Below are 21538 nucleotides of genomic sequence, written 5' to 3' on the forward strand. Positions count from 1 at the left end.
CACAAACAATCGTACGCAACTATAAACACCATGGGACCACGTAGCTGTCATACCGCTCAGGAAGAAGAGATGAATGTATTTGGTGAGAAAAGTGCAGACATTGTGAACAACAGCAAAGGACCTTGTGAAGATGCTGGTGGACACAGGCACAAAAGTATCTATATCCACAGGAAAACGAGTCCTATATCGACATAACCTGAAAGGCCACTCAGCAAGGAAGAAGCCACTACTCTAAAACCGCCATAAAAAAGCCAGACTACGGTTTGCAACTGCACATGGGGACAAAGATCACACTTTTTTGGAGAAATGTCCTCTGGTCTGATGAAACAAAAATAGAAATGTTTGAAGGAAAAAGGGTGAGGCTTGCAAGCCAAAGAACGTCATCCCAACCGTGAAGCACGGGGGTGGCAGCATCATGCTGTGGGGGTGATTTTCTGCAGAAGTGTCACATTCTGACCTTCGGTCTGTTATTATATCTTTGTTTTAGTATGGTCAGGGCGTGAGTTGGGTGGGTTGTCTATGTTCGTTTTTTTCTATCATTTGGGATTTCTGTGTTCGGCCTAGTATGGTTCTCAATCAGAGGCAGCTGTCAATCGTTGTCCCTGATTGAGAATCATACTTAGGTAGCCTGGTTTCACTTTTGAGTTGTGGGTGTTTGTCTTCTGTGTCAGTGTTTGCTACCACACGGGACTGTGTAGTTTATTCACGTTTATTCTTTTGTTCCAGTGTTCGGTTGTGTTTAATAAACATTATGGACACTTACCATGCCGCGCATTGGTCCTCTGATCCTTCTTGCTACTCCTCATCAGAAGAGGAGGACGAGAACCCTTACAGGGAGGGAGTGGTGCACTTCACAAATTGATGGCATCACGAGGCAGGAAAATTATGTGGATATATTGAAGCAACATCTCAAGTCATCAGTCAGGAAGTTAAACCTTGGTTGCAAATGGGTCTTCCAAAGGGACAATGACCCCATTCATACTTCCAAAGTTGTGGCAAAATGGCTTAAGGACAACAATGTCAAGGTATTGGAGTGACAATCACAGAGTCCTGACCTCAATCCTATAGAAAATTTGTGGGCAGAACTGAAAAAGCGTGTGCGAGCAAGGAGGCCTACAAACCTTAAACAATTTATAGGCAATGCTACCAAATACTAATTGAGTGTTTGTAAACTTCTGACCCACTGAGAATGTGATGAAAGAAATTAACGCTGAAATAAATCATTCTCTCTACTATTATTCTGACATTTGACATTCTCAAGTGGTGATCCTAACTGACCTAAGACAGGGATTTATTACTAGGATTAAATGTCAGGAATGTTGAAAAATTGAGTTTAAATATATTTGGCCAAGGTGTATGTAAACTTCCGACTTCAACTGTATGTATATTTTATCAATTACATTTTCTTTTGATACTTAAGTATATTTAAAACCAACTACTTTGACTTTTACTCAAGTAGTATTTTACTGGGTGACTTTCACTTTTACTTGAGTCATTTTCTATTAAGTTATCTTTACTTTTACTCAGGTATGACAATTAGATACTTTTTCCATCGCTGATGCTGTGTATGTGTAACCAGTGTGAAATGGATAGCTAGTTTGTATTCATTATGGATCCCCATTAGCTGATGCCGAAGCAGCAGCTACTCTTCCTGGCGTCCATCAAAATTAAGGGAATTTATACGATTTAAAAAACATTACAATACATTCACAGATTTCGCAACACACTGTGTGCCCTCAGGCCCCTACTCCACCACTACCACATATCTACAGTACTAAATCCATGTGTATGTTGTCATGATGTTGCCCCCTTTGAGTACATCGAGCACCATCCCCCGTTCTCTGCTTCTACAACCAGACTGCTGCGGGCAGAGTGAGGTCGTAAATTCCTAAGGAAGACCCTGCCTCATGGACACACAGTTATAGAGAGTAGTTTTCATGGAGACAAAGGAAATCCTTTCACCTCACAGAACGTGAGGTACGAAACAAATTTCATGTTCCAGAGAAAGTGTAAAAGATGGGTGAAGAATCCAGCTACGAACTGGTGCGTTTGGCACAACTTGGGAAGCTCAAGAGAGACGGTGTGGCCACATTACCATAACGCTGTTTATATAATAGCCTCAGATATGAGGTTTACATCTAATTGTTGTATAAGATGAATGATTGAGGATAATACTGTTTGAATAATGGTGTAATATGATTGTGGACTGTTTAATGAAGGAAAATTCAATTCCCTTTTGATTTGAACTAAATCAGAGGACCGCCCCTGAGCCAGTTAGGGTCAGACATCCTGGGACAGCCCTCTTCTGCCATTCTGAATAAAAGCCCACTTTGATAAATTATCACCAGACCATGTTTTTCTCCATTGGGAAGAGGTTGTAGACCATTGCTGAATCTTTTAACCATACCACGTGGTTAAAACTATTAGACTATCGATACCGACAGAATCAGAACAAGTCTTTGATACTAATTACTAGTCTGCAGCTAGGAATTCGGCATCATTGAACGAGAAGAACGACAACCGCCGAAACATTAATTCTATAACGATTGTCACTCTGAACAATCCCCTCTAACCACAACCGATGAAGAGAGGCGGACAATTCTGCAAAATAAATGAACTTTTCACCAGCAACCAAGACGACACACTGAGCGTAAATATATATATTGATTGCAATTGTTCCTGACTGAGTGAGCGTTCATGTGTAAGGATTAGCATTTCAATTGTTATAATTTTTTAACTCTGTAGTGACTTCTTAATCGACTACCCATTGCCCTTTGTCTAACAAGCTACCATGCCGGTTTAGCCCACTAGGGCACATTCTATCACCACATGTAACCATATTTACTGCTTGTTTAGGCATTTCTGTGAATTACTTAGTAAGTAATAAATAAACGATTTAAGACAATTGATGTATGGATGACTCATAGTCAAGACTGAGTTTGTGCAGATAGCCAACAATTTTCGACGTTTGGAATGAGACTAACGTGAGGTAAAATAAATAAATCATTAATCAGAAGACTATTGACCAGATATGAAAATATCTGAAAGGTTATATTGGGAAATTATAACTTTGTAATCTGAATACATTCCTTGGTGCCTCCCTATTTCCTAGTTAATTACAGGTACATGATTATTCAGTTTAATCGCGTAATACTAATTATCGAGAATCTTTGATAAAAAACTAAAAGTCTTCATTTAATGATAGTAAAGACATGACAATGTATAGTGCTTATGTTATTGTGTGTGCATGTGTCTGTGCCAATATTTGTGTTGCTTCACAGTCCCCGCTGTTCCATAATGTTTGTTTTTTTTAATCTTTTTTTTATTTTATTTTAATCAAATTTTACAGCTTGCGTCAGTTACTAGATGTAGAATAAAGTTCCATGTAGTCATGGCTCTATGTAGTACTGTGTGCCTCCCATAGTCTGTTCTGGGGACTGTGAAGATACCTCTTGTGGCACGTCTTGTGGGGTATGCATGGGTGTCCGAGCTGTGTGCCAGTAGTTTAGACAGACAGCTCAGTGCATTCAACATGTCAATACCTCTCATAAATAAAACATATCAACATATGAATCACTACAAAACTTATTGTATGACCTCTGTGGCGGAAGAATCAGAATTATTTGTGTAACATACTGTAGATAATTAAGATGTCTTATCTGCATAATATTGTAAAATTAGGATTTTTTTCACTGTATTAAAACGTGTCCCAGTGCAACATGCCTTGCTCTTCCCACATGGATGTGGTTTACAGAGCAGCGCATGTATCGTCATATACTAACTGATCGATTTATCTCACCACACCGGCAATTAAGGAGAATGAGAGGCTCAATTGAAAGATGTTACAAAACTGCTGTATTTGAAGCACAACTGCCCAGTTTTCCTGATGTTGCTATGGCATTAAAGCTGTTTTTTTGTTGTTGTTTTACCATCCCTCATCATTAAAGTGAAGGAGGAAGATGTCGACTCATCTGCATTTCTGGAGAATCTGTGCGTTTCTCTCACTACTGCTAGCAGAACTAATGATAGCTTCACTTTCCTATGGTAATGAGGAACCCTTCAAAATAAAAGCCCAAATTTCAAAACATTGCAAGGTGGATAACGCATTCAAAATACAGTATATTACATTTTAATCAATGTCAATTTGTATTGTGCTTATAAGCAAATGCAAGAAGGAATTTTTGTTAAAAAAAAATCAGAAAATCATTAAAGAAAAATACAACGTCCAGACTGGTATGTTGACAATATTGGGCTTATAGTGAAAATAACTATTATTTGTGCTGATGTAAAAGTGGGGTTGGGAGTTGTCTGTAGTGTCTGTAGAATCTAGATATGGTGTCATTTCATGGGGCGCTGAATAATACAGAGTGTCGCTGGCTTTTCAATTAATTTTCCCGTTCACTGTGTTGGTGGTGCTCATAAAATGTATCAGAACTTCAAAATGGAAATGTGTAGTGCTTGTAGAGTATATTGTTCCAAACGTATACGGTTGTAAGACAATGAAGGACAGCAAAAACGTATTGATTTGAGGAATCTTTACTTTAGTATCCATCCAGGCAGCAGAGCAGAAGACAACAGCAGCAATGAAGCAGTGTAACTTCTTAACTCTGGCTCCAGTGGAGAACACTGAACCAAGAGCTGAGTTTGCCCTCATCTCTGGGTAGTGTTTTAACTCTTTGATCTCTGCCCCAACCTGAAGAACCAATCTAATCAATAGCATGTGCATGTCTTACTTGTATGTTAATTGCTTTGATAGTTCCTGTCACACCAAACTTGATTCCTCACCATCACTGGGTGTGGTGAGATGTTCTCCAAATGAATTACCTGATAAAGCAAACTGAGTATTACTTACACAGTAAAGGCTTATGAGCTTAGTTCAACTGTCGATAGTCCATCAAAACCCAACATATAAGCTTGTTTTACTACAAATTTTTGTAAACAAAGTAAATGTAAACAAATACTGTAAAGCTAAAAAAAAAATTAAAAAAAAACATGGTTAAAACGATCATTTTGATATCACGGATGGTCAGTCCTTGCATCCATAGTTCTGTCTATGAATTTGAAAGTGATACCTTTCTCCAAGTCCCAAAACCCAAGTCCTAGAGGCAAATATTGTATTTGTTAATTTTTTGGAATATGTCAATGCTGGTCTAGGGATGTGTAAAGCCAAGGCACGGCCGGCAACATCAGACATCAGGTTAATCTAGGTTGTTATGAGATATGCCAGTCTATCAACTTAAACACCTACTTGTAGGCCCACTTGGCATCTCCATTAGGGCAAGAGTAATGCATTTACACTGTAATGCACTGGTGCCAATGGAATGGACAGAGCAAAAGGCCAGCAGTACTTTAATCTGGACAAAGGCCTAAAGCAGGTATGCCTGTCTGTTAGCACTTCATGTAATGACAAACCAGCTTTCCATTGTGTTTTTGCGTCTCGTGTTGATATTGGTATTTGGGTCAAAACTACATTTTTAGTACTTTGATGCAATCAGGGCCCTGCTCAAGTAAACATGGGCACATTTTTCACCTAGTCGGTTTAGGGAATCGAACACAGCAACCCTTCGGTTACTAGCCCAAAGCTCTTAACTGCTAATCTACCTACCACCCTGCACAAGAGCACGATGACTCCAGACCCCTCCGAGTGAACATTTCAAACCTTAATTCCCCTCACTTCTCAAGTTTTTATCCAAGATCTTACTGGAACAGTGTTGTGGACTAAAAGATGAAATCACATTTATATGCTTTTGGGCAACGTATTTGTAGATAGGCTGACAGCGTTCCAGTCTAAAATGGCAGCTGTCCATGGTTCTGATATGTGTGCCACTGTTCAAACGTCAACCTAAAGCTACAGTAGCAACATGACCTAGCGTTTTGTCCTAACTCATCTGTTTTGTATTCTATTTTAGTGAGTAGACTGGCATCTGCAACTAGATGTGTTTTTTCCCCTTCTATAAGCCATTATGCAATGCATATACAGTGTATTGCATTGCAGGAAACGGTGTGAGTGGAGTAAGGAGTCACAAGCACTCTGTATGAAACCCGTTGCCCAGCACAATAGACCAATGTACGTTTTGGAGACTATATATTTGCATTAAAAGTGTATTTTCTAAAGAAATGCTGGTACAAATAATACAATATAAAAAATATAAGTATGTTCAATTATCCATACATTCTTTTAAAGGTGGTTGCAAACAGTTGTACTGCACAAGAGTACAAAATAAATCCACATCCCCAAGGTTTAGCATGTCTTTGTAAAGGGTCCCATTGTTGCGCCAAGACATTTCCACTTCACGATAACAGCACTTACAGTTGACTGGGGCAGCTCTAGCAGGGCAGAAATTTGACGAATTGACTGGTTGGAAAGGTGGCATCCTATGACGGTGCCACATTAAAAGTCACTGAGCTCTTCAGTACGGGCCATTCTACTGCCAATGTTTGTCTATGGAGATTGCATGGCGGTGTGCTCGATTTTATACACCTGTTAGCGACGGGTGTAGCTGAAATAGCCAAATCAACTCATTTGAAATGGTGTCCACATACTTTTGGCCATGTAGTGTAACAGTAATATATAGTATTTTCGGAAAGTATTCAGACCGTTCACTTTTTCCACATTTTGTTACGTTACAGCCTTATTCTAAAATGGATTAAATACAATTCCTCAACAATCTACACCCCACAATGACAAAGCGAAAACAGGTTTAGACATTTTTGCTAATTTATTAAAAATGAAAACAGAAGTACCTTATTTACATAAATATTCAGACCCTTTGCTATGAGACTTAAAATAAAGCTCAGGTGCATCCTGTTTCCATTGATCATCCTTGAGATGTTCCTACAACATCTCAAGGATGTTGACAAAGATTTTTTCTTCAACAAGCAGGAAGCACAGGACATTCTCCGAACGCCCGACAAGGCCAACATCTCAGTTATTTGCAAGAGGAAGTGACACAGGTACTGAGGACACAGAGCGGGGTGCCTCGTAAGGATCTTCAGAAGGCGAGTGGGAAAGCTGCCGTTTATCGTCAATATTATCGTCAACGTGCAATCATTGGACAATAAATTAGATGAGGTACGATCAGCTGGTGCACAAAATCTAAGGAAGTCTCTAGATTTTGCTCGCCTGAAGTAGAGTATCTTGTGATGAAATGCAGACCACACTATTTGCCTAGAGACTCTCAGCTCTACTTTTTGTGGCTTTTTATTTACCACAACAGACGGATGCTGGCACTAAGACCGCACTCAGTCAACTGTATGAGGAAATAAGCAAACAGGAAACCACTCACCCAGAGGCGGTGCTCCTAGTGGCCGGAGACTTTAATGCAGGGAAACTTACATCAGTTCTACCTAATTTCTATCAACATGTTAAATGTGCAACCAAAGGGAAAACAATTCTAGATCAACCTGTACTCCACACACAGAGACGCATACAAAGCTCTCCCTCACACTCCATTTGGTAAATCCGACCACAATTCTATCCTCCTGATTCCTGCTTACAAGCAAAAATTAAAGCAGGAAGTACCAGTGACTCGGTCTATAGAAAAGTGGTCTGATGAAGCAGATGTTAAACTACAGGACAGTTTTGCTATCACAGACTGGAACATATTCCGGGATTCTTCCAATGACATTGAGGAGTACACCACATCAGTCACTGGCTTTATCAATAAGTGCATAGAGGACGTCATCCCCACAGTGACTGTACGTACTGTACATACCCCAACCAGAAGCCATGGATTACAGGCAACATTCGCACTGAGCTAAAGGGTAGAGCTGCCGCTTTCAAGGTGCGGGACTCAACATGTCCTTGATTGAGTCTGTAATAACAACATGCTTCAAGCAGACCACCATAGTCCCTGTGCCCAAGAACACGAAGGCAACCTGCCTAAATGACTACAGACCCGCAGCATCATAGTACCCTCAAAGCTCATCACCAAGCTAAGGATCCTGGGACTAAACACCTCCCTCTGCAACTGTATCCTGGACTTCTTGACGGGCCGCCCCCAGGTGGTGAGGGTAGGTAGCAACACATCTGCCAACACTGGAGCTCCTCAGGGGTGCGTGCTCAGTCCCCTCCTGTACCCTCTTTCACCCACGACTGCATGGCCAGGCACGACTCCAACACCATCATTAAGTTTTCAGACGACACAACAGTGGTAGGCCTGGTCACCGACAACCACGAGACAGCCTATAGAGAGGAGGTCAGAGACCTGGCTGAGTGGTGCCAGAGTAACAACCTATCCCTCAACGTAACCAAGACTAAGGAGATGATTGTGGACTAGAGGAAAAGGAGGACTGAGCACACCCCCATTCTCCTCGACGGGGCTGTAGTGGAGCAGGCTGAGAGCTTCAAGTTTCTTGGTGTCCACATCAACAACAAACTAGACTGGTCCAAACACACCAAGACAGTCGTGAAGAGGGCACAACAAAGCCTATTCCACCTCAGGAAACTAAAAGATTTGGCATGGGTCCCCAGATCCTCAAAAGCTGCAACATCGAGAGTGGTTGCAACTGGTTGCATCACTGCCTGGTACAGCAACTGCTCGGCATCTGACCGCAAGGCATCTCTGAGGGTAGTGCGTACGGCCCAGTACATCACTGGGGCTAAGCTGCCTGTCATCCAGGACCTCTACCCCACCCCAGGCGGTGTCAGAGGAAGGCCCTAAAAATTGTCAAAGACCCCAGCTACCCTAGTCATAGACTGTTCTCTCTGCTACCGCACGGCAAGCGGTCAAGGTCCAAGAGGCTTCTAAACAGCTTCTATCCCCCCCAAGCCATAAGACTCCTGAACATCTAATCAAATGGCTACCCAGACTATTTGCACCCCCCCCCCCTCCCCACCTCTTTTACATCGCTGCTACTCTCTGTTATTATCTATGCATAGTCACTTTAATAACTCTACCTACATGTACATATTACCTCAATTACCTTGACTAACCGATGCCCCCGCACATTGACTCGGTACCGGTACCCCCTGTTTATAGTCTCGCTATTGTTATTTTACTGCTGCTCTTTAATTATTTGTAATGTTTATTTCTTATGGTTTCCACCTGTTGTATTCGGCGCATGTGACTAATAAAATGTTATTTGATTACACACACACACACACACACACACACACACACACACACACACACACACACATACTAACTTCAGTCATCACTAGTTGCCACAGCCAGAAAGTCATAAACCCCGCCTATTTCTACAATTTCTCTTGTGAAATCAGATTTTAAACGGAACCCTAACCTTATCCACACTGCTAATCTTATGCCTAACCTTAAAGCAAATGTTTGTTTTCAGGAATTTTGACGATATAGCTCATTTGGACTTTGTGGCTGTGATAGCTAGTGACAACCTCCATCTTGGCACTCCCCCCCCACCCCCCCCCGTTGTAAAAAAATATATTAAAGTCTACATTAGTTTTTGCCACATTTATTATATTTCAGACACCTTAATGCATACTTCTAAATTATATTATGTTAGCTGAACGCCATTTTTTAGATAGCTAATGTAAATGTCACCACTAAAACACAAATCATGCTTAAATACATGTCATTTTGTCCTTGAAACATTTTACTGAAATACTGTAGAATTCCATTCTTCCTATGGAGGACTGCCAATATGGCCGAACGGTGGCATCAAAGCCTTTCAAACCGTCTCTCAATGGCCAATAGATAGCAACTGCAATCCAGTGTTTTTTTTAATATTTTTTTATTAACAACAAATCAATACAGGAAGTACATGTTGGAACACAAGTATATAAATAATATACAATGGACAATTGGGCTAGAGGGTACAATATCACATTACACAAGGACCTTAAGGGTTTATATACTGTTCATCATTGGCAGTGACCCATTGCCAGGCATTTCTTTTGACAATGGTGGACATTTCGAGTAATGCACTCAGCAGCTGACAGACGTTCAACAGGTCGATGAGCTTACGCAGTCATTTATGTTTACAACTCATGTTTCTGCACAGCTTCCGTTTGAAGAGGTTTGATCTAGCAGTCGTGCATGTCTTTATTGTGGGCGGAATGTTTTTTTCAAGCGTCATGTCGTCTGGGTTTTGTGAAACGAGGGCAATTTGTACTTACTGTATGCAGTGGCTTACTACGAAAACTATACTACGCAATCGGTGACACGCTCTCGAGGTGTGTTTAAGACTGAAGGTAGATCTACAGTAAGTTTGACCAGAGCAAGGCGTCTGAGTAGCCAGTCATAGATCGCCAGCCTGCAAGGATCATATCCCGTTTTCGCAACTTTCTTCTTAAATAAGGTAGGTTTCTAGCTTCGACGCAACTCATTCTGGGAGTCTGTTGGGACATTGGGCCTCGACTCAGTCCCAGCCCAATGTATTTTTAAGCAATTCAAAATATAAAATATATTAGAAAAAAGGTATACACACATTACAAAGAACAGTCATGGAATACATACAATATATTTAAATAAACACTTTAAAAAGTACAAGCATTCAAAGTTGTAATGGCTTTTTATGTTCTGAGAAGAAAATGTTTGTTTAATTTCATTCTCAAATAATAGAGGTTTTCAACTCTTACATTTGCGAATTTGGAATTGAGCTAAAATAACAATGATTTTGATTAAGAAGGCGTCGCATAGCCTTTGCTATACTTTGTAAAAAAAATAATAAAAAAAATATAACATTTTCAACCAGAAGGGGAAAAATATGCATGTATATAATCTAAAAACATCTACATATCTTTCCACAACTTCCGGGTATAAAATACATGTAAAACAGTCCGGTTGTTCATTACAGAAGGTACAATAAATATCAATGTCTTTAAAAAACGTTTTAAGTTCATGTTTAGTAGGGTAGCACTTTACTATTCATTTTTAGGAAACGAATGTAATGTTATTAGTTAAAAAGAAACTTCTGAGAAAGCGAGTAACCAAAGAGATGCATCCCTTGTAACCAATGATTCCCAGCTAGCGCAGTGGAGCTGGGCTGATTCCTCATTGCTAGCTGGGTTACATTAATTTTGAGTTCTCTCTATGATAGGGTTAAAGTTCAGAAAACATCTAGCTTTTGTTTCTTAGTTATTGCTATTCCCAGATAAGTCATTGTATCCTTAACTGGGATGTCAGATTATTGAGGGCATTTCAATCAAATTACTTGCCTAGTAAAATAAAGATAAAATGAACATACAGACGAAGTAATGAGGATAATTTAGTTGCTAATGGCAGCCTGCACCTGCAGTACCTCGGTCTGCCTTCAATTTGAGAAACTCCATAAGGACAGCACTGAGCTAACCTGCAACATAATTCCCTAGAGTAGCTCAAACTACGCATGCAATGTTTCCAAAAAAAACTCCATGTCGCAAGATTTCGACACACTGAAATCACACTTCCTGATCATCAAATACGCCACTGAGCATCCTCATATGAAACCCATGGGGTGACGTCATCGATGACATCGTCCAAATGTTTTACAGTCTATGGGATCATCAGAGATCCTATCATTCACCATTTAACTGTTGACTAGTGTTTAGAGTGGTCCCGGCCCAATGTCCCGACAGACTCCCAGAATAAGTTGCATTGAAAGGGAAAGGGGGAAAAGCTAGTCAGTTGTCCAACGGAATATATTTAACTGAAATGTGTCTTCTGCATTTAACCCAAGCTAGTAGAGGTCTTGGTAGAGTGATGTGAATTGGCTGCTCTGCATAGACTTCAAATCACTTTGCTCAATGTTGTTATTATTTTTTGACACGGGGGCTATGAAATATGCATATGTAGTATGTGGGTTGGCATTTATTTATTTATTTTTATATATTTTTTACCTTTATTTAACTAGGCAAGTCAGTTTAGAACAAATTCTTATTTTCAATGACGGCCTAGGAACAGTGGGTTAATTGCCTTGTTCAGATGCAGAACGTCAGATTTTTACCTTGTCGGCTCGGGGATTCCATCTTGCAAACTCTCGGTTACTAGTCCAACGCTCTAACCACTAGGCTAACCTGAACTAGCTAGGTTACAGAAGTCCGATTTGATAGAACGGTTACCCCTACACATAAGCCGAATATAACCAGTAGCCTCAATAACCTGATAATTGTAAGTGCGCGTTTTATGCTTGCACACATTCTGCTATTTTTTCCTTTGACTATACTGCCTGTCAATAATCTGTCAGTCACTCGACCTAGGCCCTATGGAATCACTTCCTGTCAATAATCTGTCAGTCACTAGGCCCTATGGAATCACTTCCTGTCAATCTGTCAGTCACTAGGCCCTATGGAATCTCTTCCTGTCAATCTGTCAGTCACTAGGCCTATGGAATCACTTCCTGTCAATCTGTCAGTCACTAGGCCCTATGGAATCACTTCCTGTTAATCTGTCAGTCACTAGGCCCTATGTCATCACTGGAACTGAATCCTGACTTTGAATCCATTCTAGAGATCATACAGAAAAGGAATACATGGCTACAGTCAGAGTGGTGCATCGGCATCGAGCCCTGTGGAGGCAGTGCCATAGGACTGCTGCTATTGGCATCTGTCATCTCCACACCACCACCAGCAGCAGCAGCAGCCATGCCTCCTCCTCCAAAGAGCATTACAAGGTTCTAGTGCTGGGAGGAGGAAGTGGTGGCATCACAATGAGTGCTCGGATGAAGAGGAAGCTAGGGGCGGAGAACGTGGCCATAGTGGAACCCAGTGAGGTATTAAAGACAGTGGGTGGGTCTCAAATGGCCCCCTATTCCTATACAGTCCACTACTTGACCAGGGGCCCGTACATAAGGAATAGGGGGCCATTTTGGATGTGGAACATGTAGTCTCGTGCACAAGAGTATATATTTAAGCATTAGGCGGAGTGCCTGGATACAGCCCTTATCCGTGGTATATTGGCCATATCACAAACCCCCATGGTGCCTTAATGATATTATAAACTTGTTACCAACGTAATTAGAGCAGTAAAAATTGATGTTTTGTCATACCCGTGGTATACGGTCTGATATACCACGGCTGTCAGCCAATCAGCATTCAGGGCTCGAACGTCCCGGTTTATAATAAGCAACATTATTCCCGTAGATGCACTACTATCAGCCCATCTGGACATTGGTTGGCGCTGGGGCTAAAGGTGTGGCCTCTTCCGGTCGATCTACCGCCAGTGTTGTGCCGTCTGGTGTCAAGTGGGTTAGATCCAAGGTTCAGGAGATCAACCCAGACACAAACACTGTGCGCACAGGAAATGGCATGGAGGTAGGTAGGGCTGTTTACTTTCCATATCGTTTATTTGATTTAATACACATTGATTGAAGTTAAAACATGTAATTATAGGGCTTGGTCTCCATCTGAAGGCAAAGGTCAGTCAAGTGTTGTCATAATCTGTGTTGCTCCTTCTTCCTGCGGATATTAGGCTGAATCTACCACACACAGCAAAACCGATTAGTGAAGGTGCTGGAGGCAAAATGCTAATCTGGAAAAAACAAACAGAAAAAGCCATAACACTTAAGAGATAAAAGGCTATAGAGCAGGGCTCTCCAATCCTGTTCTCAAACCCTGTTCTCATAGGTTTACACCAGGGCTCTCCAATCCTGTTCTCAAACCCTGTTCTCATAGGTTTACACCAGGGCTCTCCAACCCTGTTCCCAGAGAGCTACCCTCCTGTAGGTTTACACCAGGGCCCTCCAACCCTGTTCCCAGGGGAGCTACCCTCCTATAGGTTTACACCAGGGCCCTCTAACCCTGTTCCCAGAGAGCTACCCTCCTATAGGTTTACACCAGGGCCCTCCAACCCTGTTCCCAGGGGAGCTACCCTCCTGAAGGTTTTACACCAGGGCTCTCCAACCCTGTTCCCGGAGAGCTACCCTCCTGTAGGTTTACACCAGGGCCCTCCAACCCTGTTCTCAGGGGAGCTACCCTCCTGTAGGTTTACACCAGGGCTCTCCAACCCTGTTTCCGGAGAGCTACCCTCCTGTAGGTTTACACCAGGGCTCTCCAACCCTGTTCCCAGGGGAGCTACCCTCCTGTAGGTTTACACCAGGGCTCTCCAACCCTGTTCCCGGAGAGCTACCCTCCTGTAGGTTTACACCAGGGCTCTATAACTCTGTTCCTGGAGAAGAACCCTCCTGTAGGTTTACACCAGGGCTCTCCAACCCTGTTCCTGGAGAGCTACTCTCCTGTAGGTTTTCACTCCAACCCTGTTCCTGGACTGCTACTCTCCTGTAGGTTTTCACTCCAACCCCAGTTGTAACTGACATGATTCAGTTTATCAACCAGCTAATTATTAGAATCAGGTTCACTAAATTAGGAACAGGGCTGGAGAGGCCTGCAATATAGATCCTCTTGATATGCAACTGGACAAATGACAATGAAATCATTCAGCTTTACATGTCCTTTACACTGAGTATACCAAACATTAGGAACGCCTTCCTAACAGTGAGTTCCACCTCATGTTCCCTCTAAACTGCACACTCGCCCCGGGACTGCCGCCCAGGAGAATCATTGACCCATGTAGAGAAGCACAAGATTGAACTCAACTATCTAGAGTTTTTCCCTGTTAGTTAACACTATCAACGTTTCCCTTTTACTGTGGCAATTGATAAAAATCAACACAATATTATCCACTTTCAATGCAACATACCGAAACAAAACTAACTATGCAAGAGATTTTGTTGTTGGCAGAATGCAACGTAGTAGAATTCTATTGCATTGACACGCACGACACAGACCGGTGCGGCATAACCAATCAGAGCTGCAGTAGGCCTATATGCAAATAGACCATTGCCATATATGGATCTGTGGAATTTACTTTGAACTGGACCGTGTGTACAGCATGAGCGGTTGTGAGTAGATGCACTTGTTTTGAGATTAAAGGGAGAGCTGCATGTAGCCACGTGTGCACATTTTGTTCATATCATTTGTCACTTAGTGAGTTATTAGCCCAGTTGTAGATCATTTGTAGTCCGCAAATAGTGGAGTGATTGCTTCCTACAAGAGCACAAAACGTGTACATTTCTAGACATCTTTGAAAAGCGAGTCAGGTAACAAGCTTTTTTTGTCTTAAAGGGGCAGTGTTGTATTTTGAGACTAGATTGAGTAAGCTAAGTAGTGAATAGGCAGATGGAAGCATAATGTGTCTGATTCTCTGTAATAGTGGGATCGGAATAATGATGCATTTTATTTTGTAAAGTGGTTTTCTTGCATCAAACAACATTTTCAGTCACCTGGTCTAAAGGACAATTGGATAAACAGGTTGATGTTTTTTCAGAATAAAAGTCTCATGGAATGTCGGCCTACATTGAACACCACACATTGACTTCTACTGGCTCAATGATGGAACAACTTTTTCCATAAAATGTTATGGGATGCATTTTCTCAATTTAAAAAAAAGTGTAGGCCATTCTGGTAGGCCTATTATGATCAAATAGCCACTGTAGCCTACTTGGCCACTGTTAAACCTGTACCTTAAAGCAGCTACAGCCTCAGTGTTCACAGTAAAACTGTAACTTAAAACAGGTACAGCCTCAGTGTTCACAGTAAAACTGTAACTTAAAGCAGGTACAGCATCAGTGTTCACAGTAAACCCACCCGCTCTGGAAGTTGCACAGAATTTTCACAACGTTCAAGTTTGCGCTCAGCAGACCTGAAATGCGGTCCGTGCTGACAATGTTTTGAGGGAACTTTGTTTTTTTTTTCCTACTCACCCTCTAAATGGCTCACATACACAATCCATGTCTCAATTGTCTCAAGGCTTAAAAAATCCTTCTTTAACCTGTCTCCTTCCCTTCATCTACACTGATTTGAAATGGATTTAACAAGTGACATCAATAAGGGATCATAGCTTTCACCTGGTCAGTCTAAATCATGGAAAGAGCAAAGTTCTTCATTGTTTTGTATGCTCAGTGTATGTTTGTTAATAACAAGGAAGTAGGCCTACAATAATTTTACCTTACAACTGACTGTAACTTGTATTGTCTTCCCTGTAACAGATCTCCTACCAATATCTGATAGTGGCTTTAGGTTTACAGCTACACTATGAAAAGGTAATAAGCACCATATTGTTTATTTTATGCCTTTCACCACTCCCTCAATATTGTTTCAAAGGTCTAATGCAGACATGTTTATTGTAATATTGAATCAATGAAATAAGTTGCTGTGATTTGTTTTCAATTAAAATTGTCAAAAATAAACAAAAATAGCTTCTTAGCAGACTGTCTGAGTGGGGAGGTTTGGAACTCTCTTATTGGTCTATTAACTAATGTATTGCCTGGTGATGTCACCAAGCAGGCCGAAAACTCCATTCTACCAAAACAGGCAGAAATTTCAGGTGGCCTTTTCAAACAGCTCTGACACTAAAAGGGCATTAATCGTTTTTTTATTTTATTTTTAATTTCACAGTATTATTCCAACCATATATATATATATATATATATATATAAAATACAAGTAAATCACGTCTTTTACTGCACTGGGCCTTTAACATAAGTCCTTTTATTGTATGAGTCAGTCTCTGCCAATGATCATCTATTTTTGTCTCTCACAATCACTCTCTAGATCAAGGGTCTGCCTGAGATTGAAGATTGGGTCAAATTTAAGATTGGTTCAAACTATTCCGTACAAACTGTGGAGAAGACTTGGAGTGCACTGCAGAACTTCAAGGAGGGAAATGCTGTATTCTCTTTCCCCAACACTCCGGTGAAGTGTGCAGGAGCACCACAGAAGATCATGTACCTGACCGATGCTTATCTCAGGAAGGTATTTCGATATAAAACGCATCAGATAAACTGTTGTAAAAAGGTATTCTGAATCTACATTTTTGTATCTGGGTTGACTTCTGTTCATTAGTGCACATGTAACGGATGTGAAACAGCTAGTTTAGTTAGCGGTGCGCGCTAAATAGCGTTTCAATCGGTGACGTCACTTGCTCTGAGACCTTAAAGTAGTAGTTCCCCTGGCTCTTCAAGGGCCGCGGCTTTTGTGGAGCGATCGGTAACGATGCTTCGTGGGTGTCAGTTGTTGATGTGTGCAGAGGGTCCCTGGTTCGCGCCCGGGTATGGGCGAGGGGACGGTCTAAAGTTATACTGTTACACACACCGTAGCAAAACGTTTTGAAATTGTGTATTTCTTACTGGTACCTAATGAACATAACCCAGCTCTCATCTGTGTCATACCCTTCCTCAATATTATAACAGGTTTATTCTGATCTGATCCCTCTCGAAGACAGGAAAAAGGGCTAAGGCCAACGTCGTGTACAACACATCACTGCCAGTGCTGTTTGGGGTCAAGAAATATGCAGATGCATTGTGGGAGATTGTGAAGAGTCGCGACATCCAGGTGAATCTCAGACAAAATCTCATCGAGGTCCGGGCCGACAAGCAGGAAGCTGTGTTTGAAAACCTCGACAATCCTGGAGAAACCAAAGTGTTTGAGGTAATTTGCTAATCGAAAACACAGAATGTAGCCGAGGGGTTTGTTCACAGATTTCTAACATATATTATTTAAGTTGACATAGAAAACTGATGCTAAGTAACGTAGTATGCAGATGTAGTCATAGTTATTGTAGCATTCATAGTTATTGTAGCATTCACTATCTCAGTGGTCTTGTGGTTGGTGTTTCTCCCCTAAGATAAGAAGATTGGGAGTTCGATCCCTTGTTGAATCATACCAAAGACTGTAAAAAATGGTACCTGATGTCCCTCTGTTTGGCACTCAACATTAAGGAGATAGATTGGGGGTAAGGCCCTGTGATAGACTAGCGTCCTGTCCAGGGGGTATACTGGTACATCAAGCTGACTCGCACTACAGAAACAGGAGATAGACTAGCATCATGTCCAGGGGGTGAACTGGTACATCAAGCTGCCTCACTACATAATTCAGAGATAGGGCAGGAGCCTATGGGTCATTCTGGCTCAGATAAGGCTTACTTGTCTGAAGCTTAACTTACTAACTATCAGATCATTTGCTGGGCAACAACAAGACAGTAATAGTTTGATTTGTTTGTGCTAATTTTCAGTCAGGGAATCAAGCTTTTCTTTCTTTTTTAGTATGAGATGCTTCACGTCACTCCTCCGATGGGACCCAACCCGGTGGTTAAAGGATCCTCATTGGCTGATGAGGCTGGCTGGCTGGACGTCAACAAAGAGACCCTTCAACATAACAAGTATCCCAACGTGTTCGGGATCGGAGACTGCACCAACCTGCCGACATCCAAAACAGCTGCTGCCGTGGGTAAAGTCATTTTTTGTTTTTTCTGTTTTGCCACTTGTAAAAAAAAAATTAGAATACCACAACTAAACACCAGGGGAAACAGCTCGTGCAAAACTTTTGTTGTGGTATTTACCTGTGAGGTTGAAAACCTGTACCTACATGTCCTACGTTTGTTGTTGAGCATCAGTAAGAATATGCTGTGTTTTATTTCCAGCTGCCCAGTCTAGTATTCTGGACAGAACCATTTCAAAAGTGTTGAAGAATGAAAAGCCGGATAGTAAGGTACGTTACCTTACATAACACTAATTACACTTAACCTACTATTAGTATTTTTAGAATCTTCAAGATAACACAGGATATGTCCCAAAAGACACACTATATAGTGCACTACTTATGACCAGGACTCTGGTCAAAAGTAGTGCACTATGGTTTGAATAGGGTGGTTTGAGCCCAGAATGCTGATTGGTTGACAGTTGTGGTATATCTGACCGCAAACCACGGGTATGACAAAACATTTATTTTTACTGCTCTAATTACGTTGGTAACTAGTTTATAATAGCAATAAGCCACCTCGGGGGGGGGGGGGGGGGGGGTTGTGGTATATGGCCAATATACCAGGGCTAAGGGCTGTATCCAGGCACTCCGCCTAAGAACATCCCTTAGCCGTGGTATATTGGCCATATACCACACCCCCTCGTGCCTTATTGCTTAAATATAGCTCTAAGATACTTGTGTTTACAGTATGATGGCTACACATCCTGCCCTTTGGTGACGAACTACAACACCGTCATCCTGGCTGAGTTTGACTATAGTGGGCAGCCATTGGAGACATTCCCTATTGACCAAAGCAAGGAGAGACGGACCATGTACCACATGAAAGCTGACGTGATGCCTCATCTGTACTGGCATGGACTTCTCAAGTAAGTAGCTGTCAAAGAGAATTACTGGGTCGTATTCGTAAGGCACCAAGTGTGGGAGGGGAGGGGGGGGGCAGGGGCAAACAGGGATGGATTTACTTAATTTTACCAATAAGAAATGCTCATTTTTATTTTCCATCGCTAAATGTTTTCTGTTGTGTGCCCTAATAAACCCAACCTTTTATGTAGACTAAACAGCGAATACATGTTTTTGCAGAGCTTTTTGTTGCTAATATTAGTCCAAACATACATCTGATATTTTTCCCATAGGGGGTTTTGGGGTGGACCAGGACCATACAGGAAAATCATGCACCTTGGGATGAAATAGAAGCGTATACAACCAATTCAGCTGTTTCACTGTTACAATGTAATCAACTGTTTCTCTGAGCTTTGATTCCCAGATAGGGTTGCAAAATTCCTGTGACTTTCCCAAAATTCTAAGGATTTCTGGAAAACCTGGTAATTTTTTGGAAAGTTCCTAGAAGGTTACAACACTATTCCCAGACCACTATTTCAATAACCATAATTTCATAATACAATATATATATATATATATATATATATATATATATATATATATATATATATATATATATATATATATATATATATATAAAAAAAATCTAGTACCTCTAGTAATACTGTCAGTGCTTAATTTGATCTAAAACCTCTAGTAATACTGTCAGTGCTTAATTTGAGCCAGATCACTTATTTTCCCGGATCTGGTACCTGTTGCGGCATGATTTATTAATTGTTTCACTGTTCGCACTATAAACATTCTAATAAAAGCTATCACAGTCCAATCAAATTGCCTACTTGTTATTTCTCCCGACCCCCGGAAAAAAACATCAGGTTAAAGCGCGAGGATCCTGTGTAATCATCCTATCCTCCCACACTGATTCCAGACCTGCTTTCTGATTTGTACTTAAAGGTTATGGGTAGGGTCGGTGGGGGGGTAAGTAACTGATCTTGACACAGGTCTTGGTCGTGGTGGTCAGCTGGGGAAGTGGTCTCTACTGTCCGTAGTCATGTAGCCTAGGCTAGTCATCTCCCTACTGAATTTGAAACGTGGGAAAGACACATTTTTAAAATGGATAACAAGAAGCAATGATGATGATTTTCAAGTAAAAAAAATCCAGAGAAAATCAATCCCGAAACGAGCCAGAGAACTGTTAGTGCCGGAAGAGAGGAGTGGGGATAAAACTGACCCTGATGGCGACGCCTTAGCTAGCAGTGCTGCTAACCCTGCCACCTCCACTACCAAGTAGGCCTTCAAATCTCATCACAGACAACTTTAGTATTTCAGCTACTTTCAACTACTTAGCATGTTAGCTAACCCTTCCTCTAACCTTAAAACCTAACTCCTAAACTTAACCCTAACCCTTCGCTTACGTTAGCCACCAAGCTAAAATTCGTAACATATTGAATGTTTTGCAAATTCGTATCATATAATACGAATTGTAAATCGTAACGTACCATAAGAAATGGGTGATGGACATTCACAAATTAATACATACCATGCAAAATGTCACATATCATACTTAAAGGAACATCTCAGATTTACGTACAGAATAATACAAAATGCTCTGAGACCAGGTTGATCCACTGAAGGGAGGCTCAGTTCAAGAACAAGCAAAGGTATAACCCCTGGCTTGTCATGTGAAATTAAAAGCTGGGCTGTACAACATGCAAAAATGTAGTGAGCTTTGGTCTAGAAACGACTGGATGGATTAAACTAGCAAAAGATTGGGTGGAATGTACAGTAATGTCCTCTGCCTCCGATGTAAAAACAAAACAAAGCCCTCTGAAAAGTTTTTTTACCATGCCCGAACCAAGGAGCATTTAGTGGAAGCAAGCATTGTAGACGAGGCTAAAGAGGACATCCAAGTTACCGTTAACATTCAAAATGAGAAAAAAAATAGGCACTACTGCCAGATCTTTCTGAACAGCCTACAAGGAGGCTAAATATCACAGATACAGGCCCGCTCATGACTTTGAGCAAGACATTTACTGACATGGAAAGTCATTGTGGGAGGTTTTGAAAACTAAGGTAGGAAAGTATTTTCCTTAATCTGAAAATGCGCTTCATGTTATAGGCAGGGGGCCTATATATTCTCATGTGCTCTGCTGCAACCAACATGAAATAAGAAAAATCTTAAGTTATATTGTGATGTGCGTTCTACTGTTAGTCTTGATAATGATATGAAATATGGTTATTGTAAACTGAGTATGTGTGCGTGCATATGGCAGGACATCTGCAGTGACTTAAAATAAAAAAAGCTGTACATTTGTCTTGAAAATTAAGCTAAAAGAAATTGACTTGTGTAAACACCACAGCTACATTTGAGTATGTGGGCATATAGTCTATGCCCCCTCTCGCGCTGAGTGTTCTGGGACCTCCCGATTTTAACAAATTAAGCACTGCATACTGTACACATCGTTTAAAGTGCCATAAGGAAGGGTT

At 41.2% G+C, this 21538-nt stretch overlaps 1 protein-coding gene across 1 annotated transcript; it reads left to right on the top strand.

Moving 5' to 3' along the window:
- Positions 1-9886: 9886 nt before the first annotated feature.
- Positions 9887-19772, top strand: LOC139406359 (sulfide:quinone oxidoreductase, mitochondrial-like). Its single transcript, XM_071148880.1, has 10 exons — positions 9887-10275; positions 12405-12666; positions 13037-13207; positions 15940-15993; positions 16505-16705; positions 17171-17380; positions 17995-18178; positions 18372-18439; positions 18899-19077; positions 19345-19772. Exons 2-10 carry the CDS (start codon positions 12427-12429, stop codon positions 19400-19402), a joined length of 1365 nt encoding a protein of 454 aa, XP_071004981.1. The 5' UTR covers positions 9887-10275; positions 12405-12426; the 3' UTR covers positions 19403-19772.
- The last annotated feature ends 1766 nt before the right edge of the window (positions 19773-21538 follow it).

Source organism: Oncorhynchus clarkii, chromosome 4 (assembly GCF_045791955.1).
Source record: "Oncorhynchus clarkii lewisi isolate Uvic-CL-2024 chromosome 4, UVic_Ocla_1.0, whole genome shotgun sequence".
Classification (NCBI taxonomy): Eukaryota; Metazoa; Chordata; class Actinopteri; order Salmoniformes; family Salmonidae; genus Oncorhynchus; species Oncorhynchus clarkii.

Excerpts from the sequence above, each read along its gene's own strand:
- LOC139406359 (XM_071148880.1), top strand. The coding sequence starts at position 12,427 with ATGGCTACAGTCAGAGTGGTGCATCGGCATCGAGCCCTGTGGAGGCAG. Across the intron at positions 17,381-17,994 it reads GAGAAACCAAAGTGTTTGAG|TATGAGATGCTTCACGTCAC; the intron begins GTAATTTGCTAA and ends TTTCTTTTTTAG. Across the intron at positions 18,440-18,898 it reads ATGAAAAGCCGGATAGTAAG|TATGATGGCTACACATCCTG; the intron begins GTACGTTACCTT and ends TTGTGTTTACAG.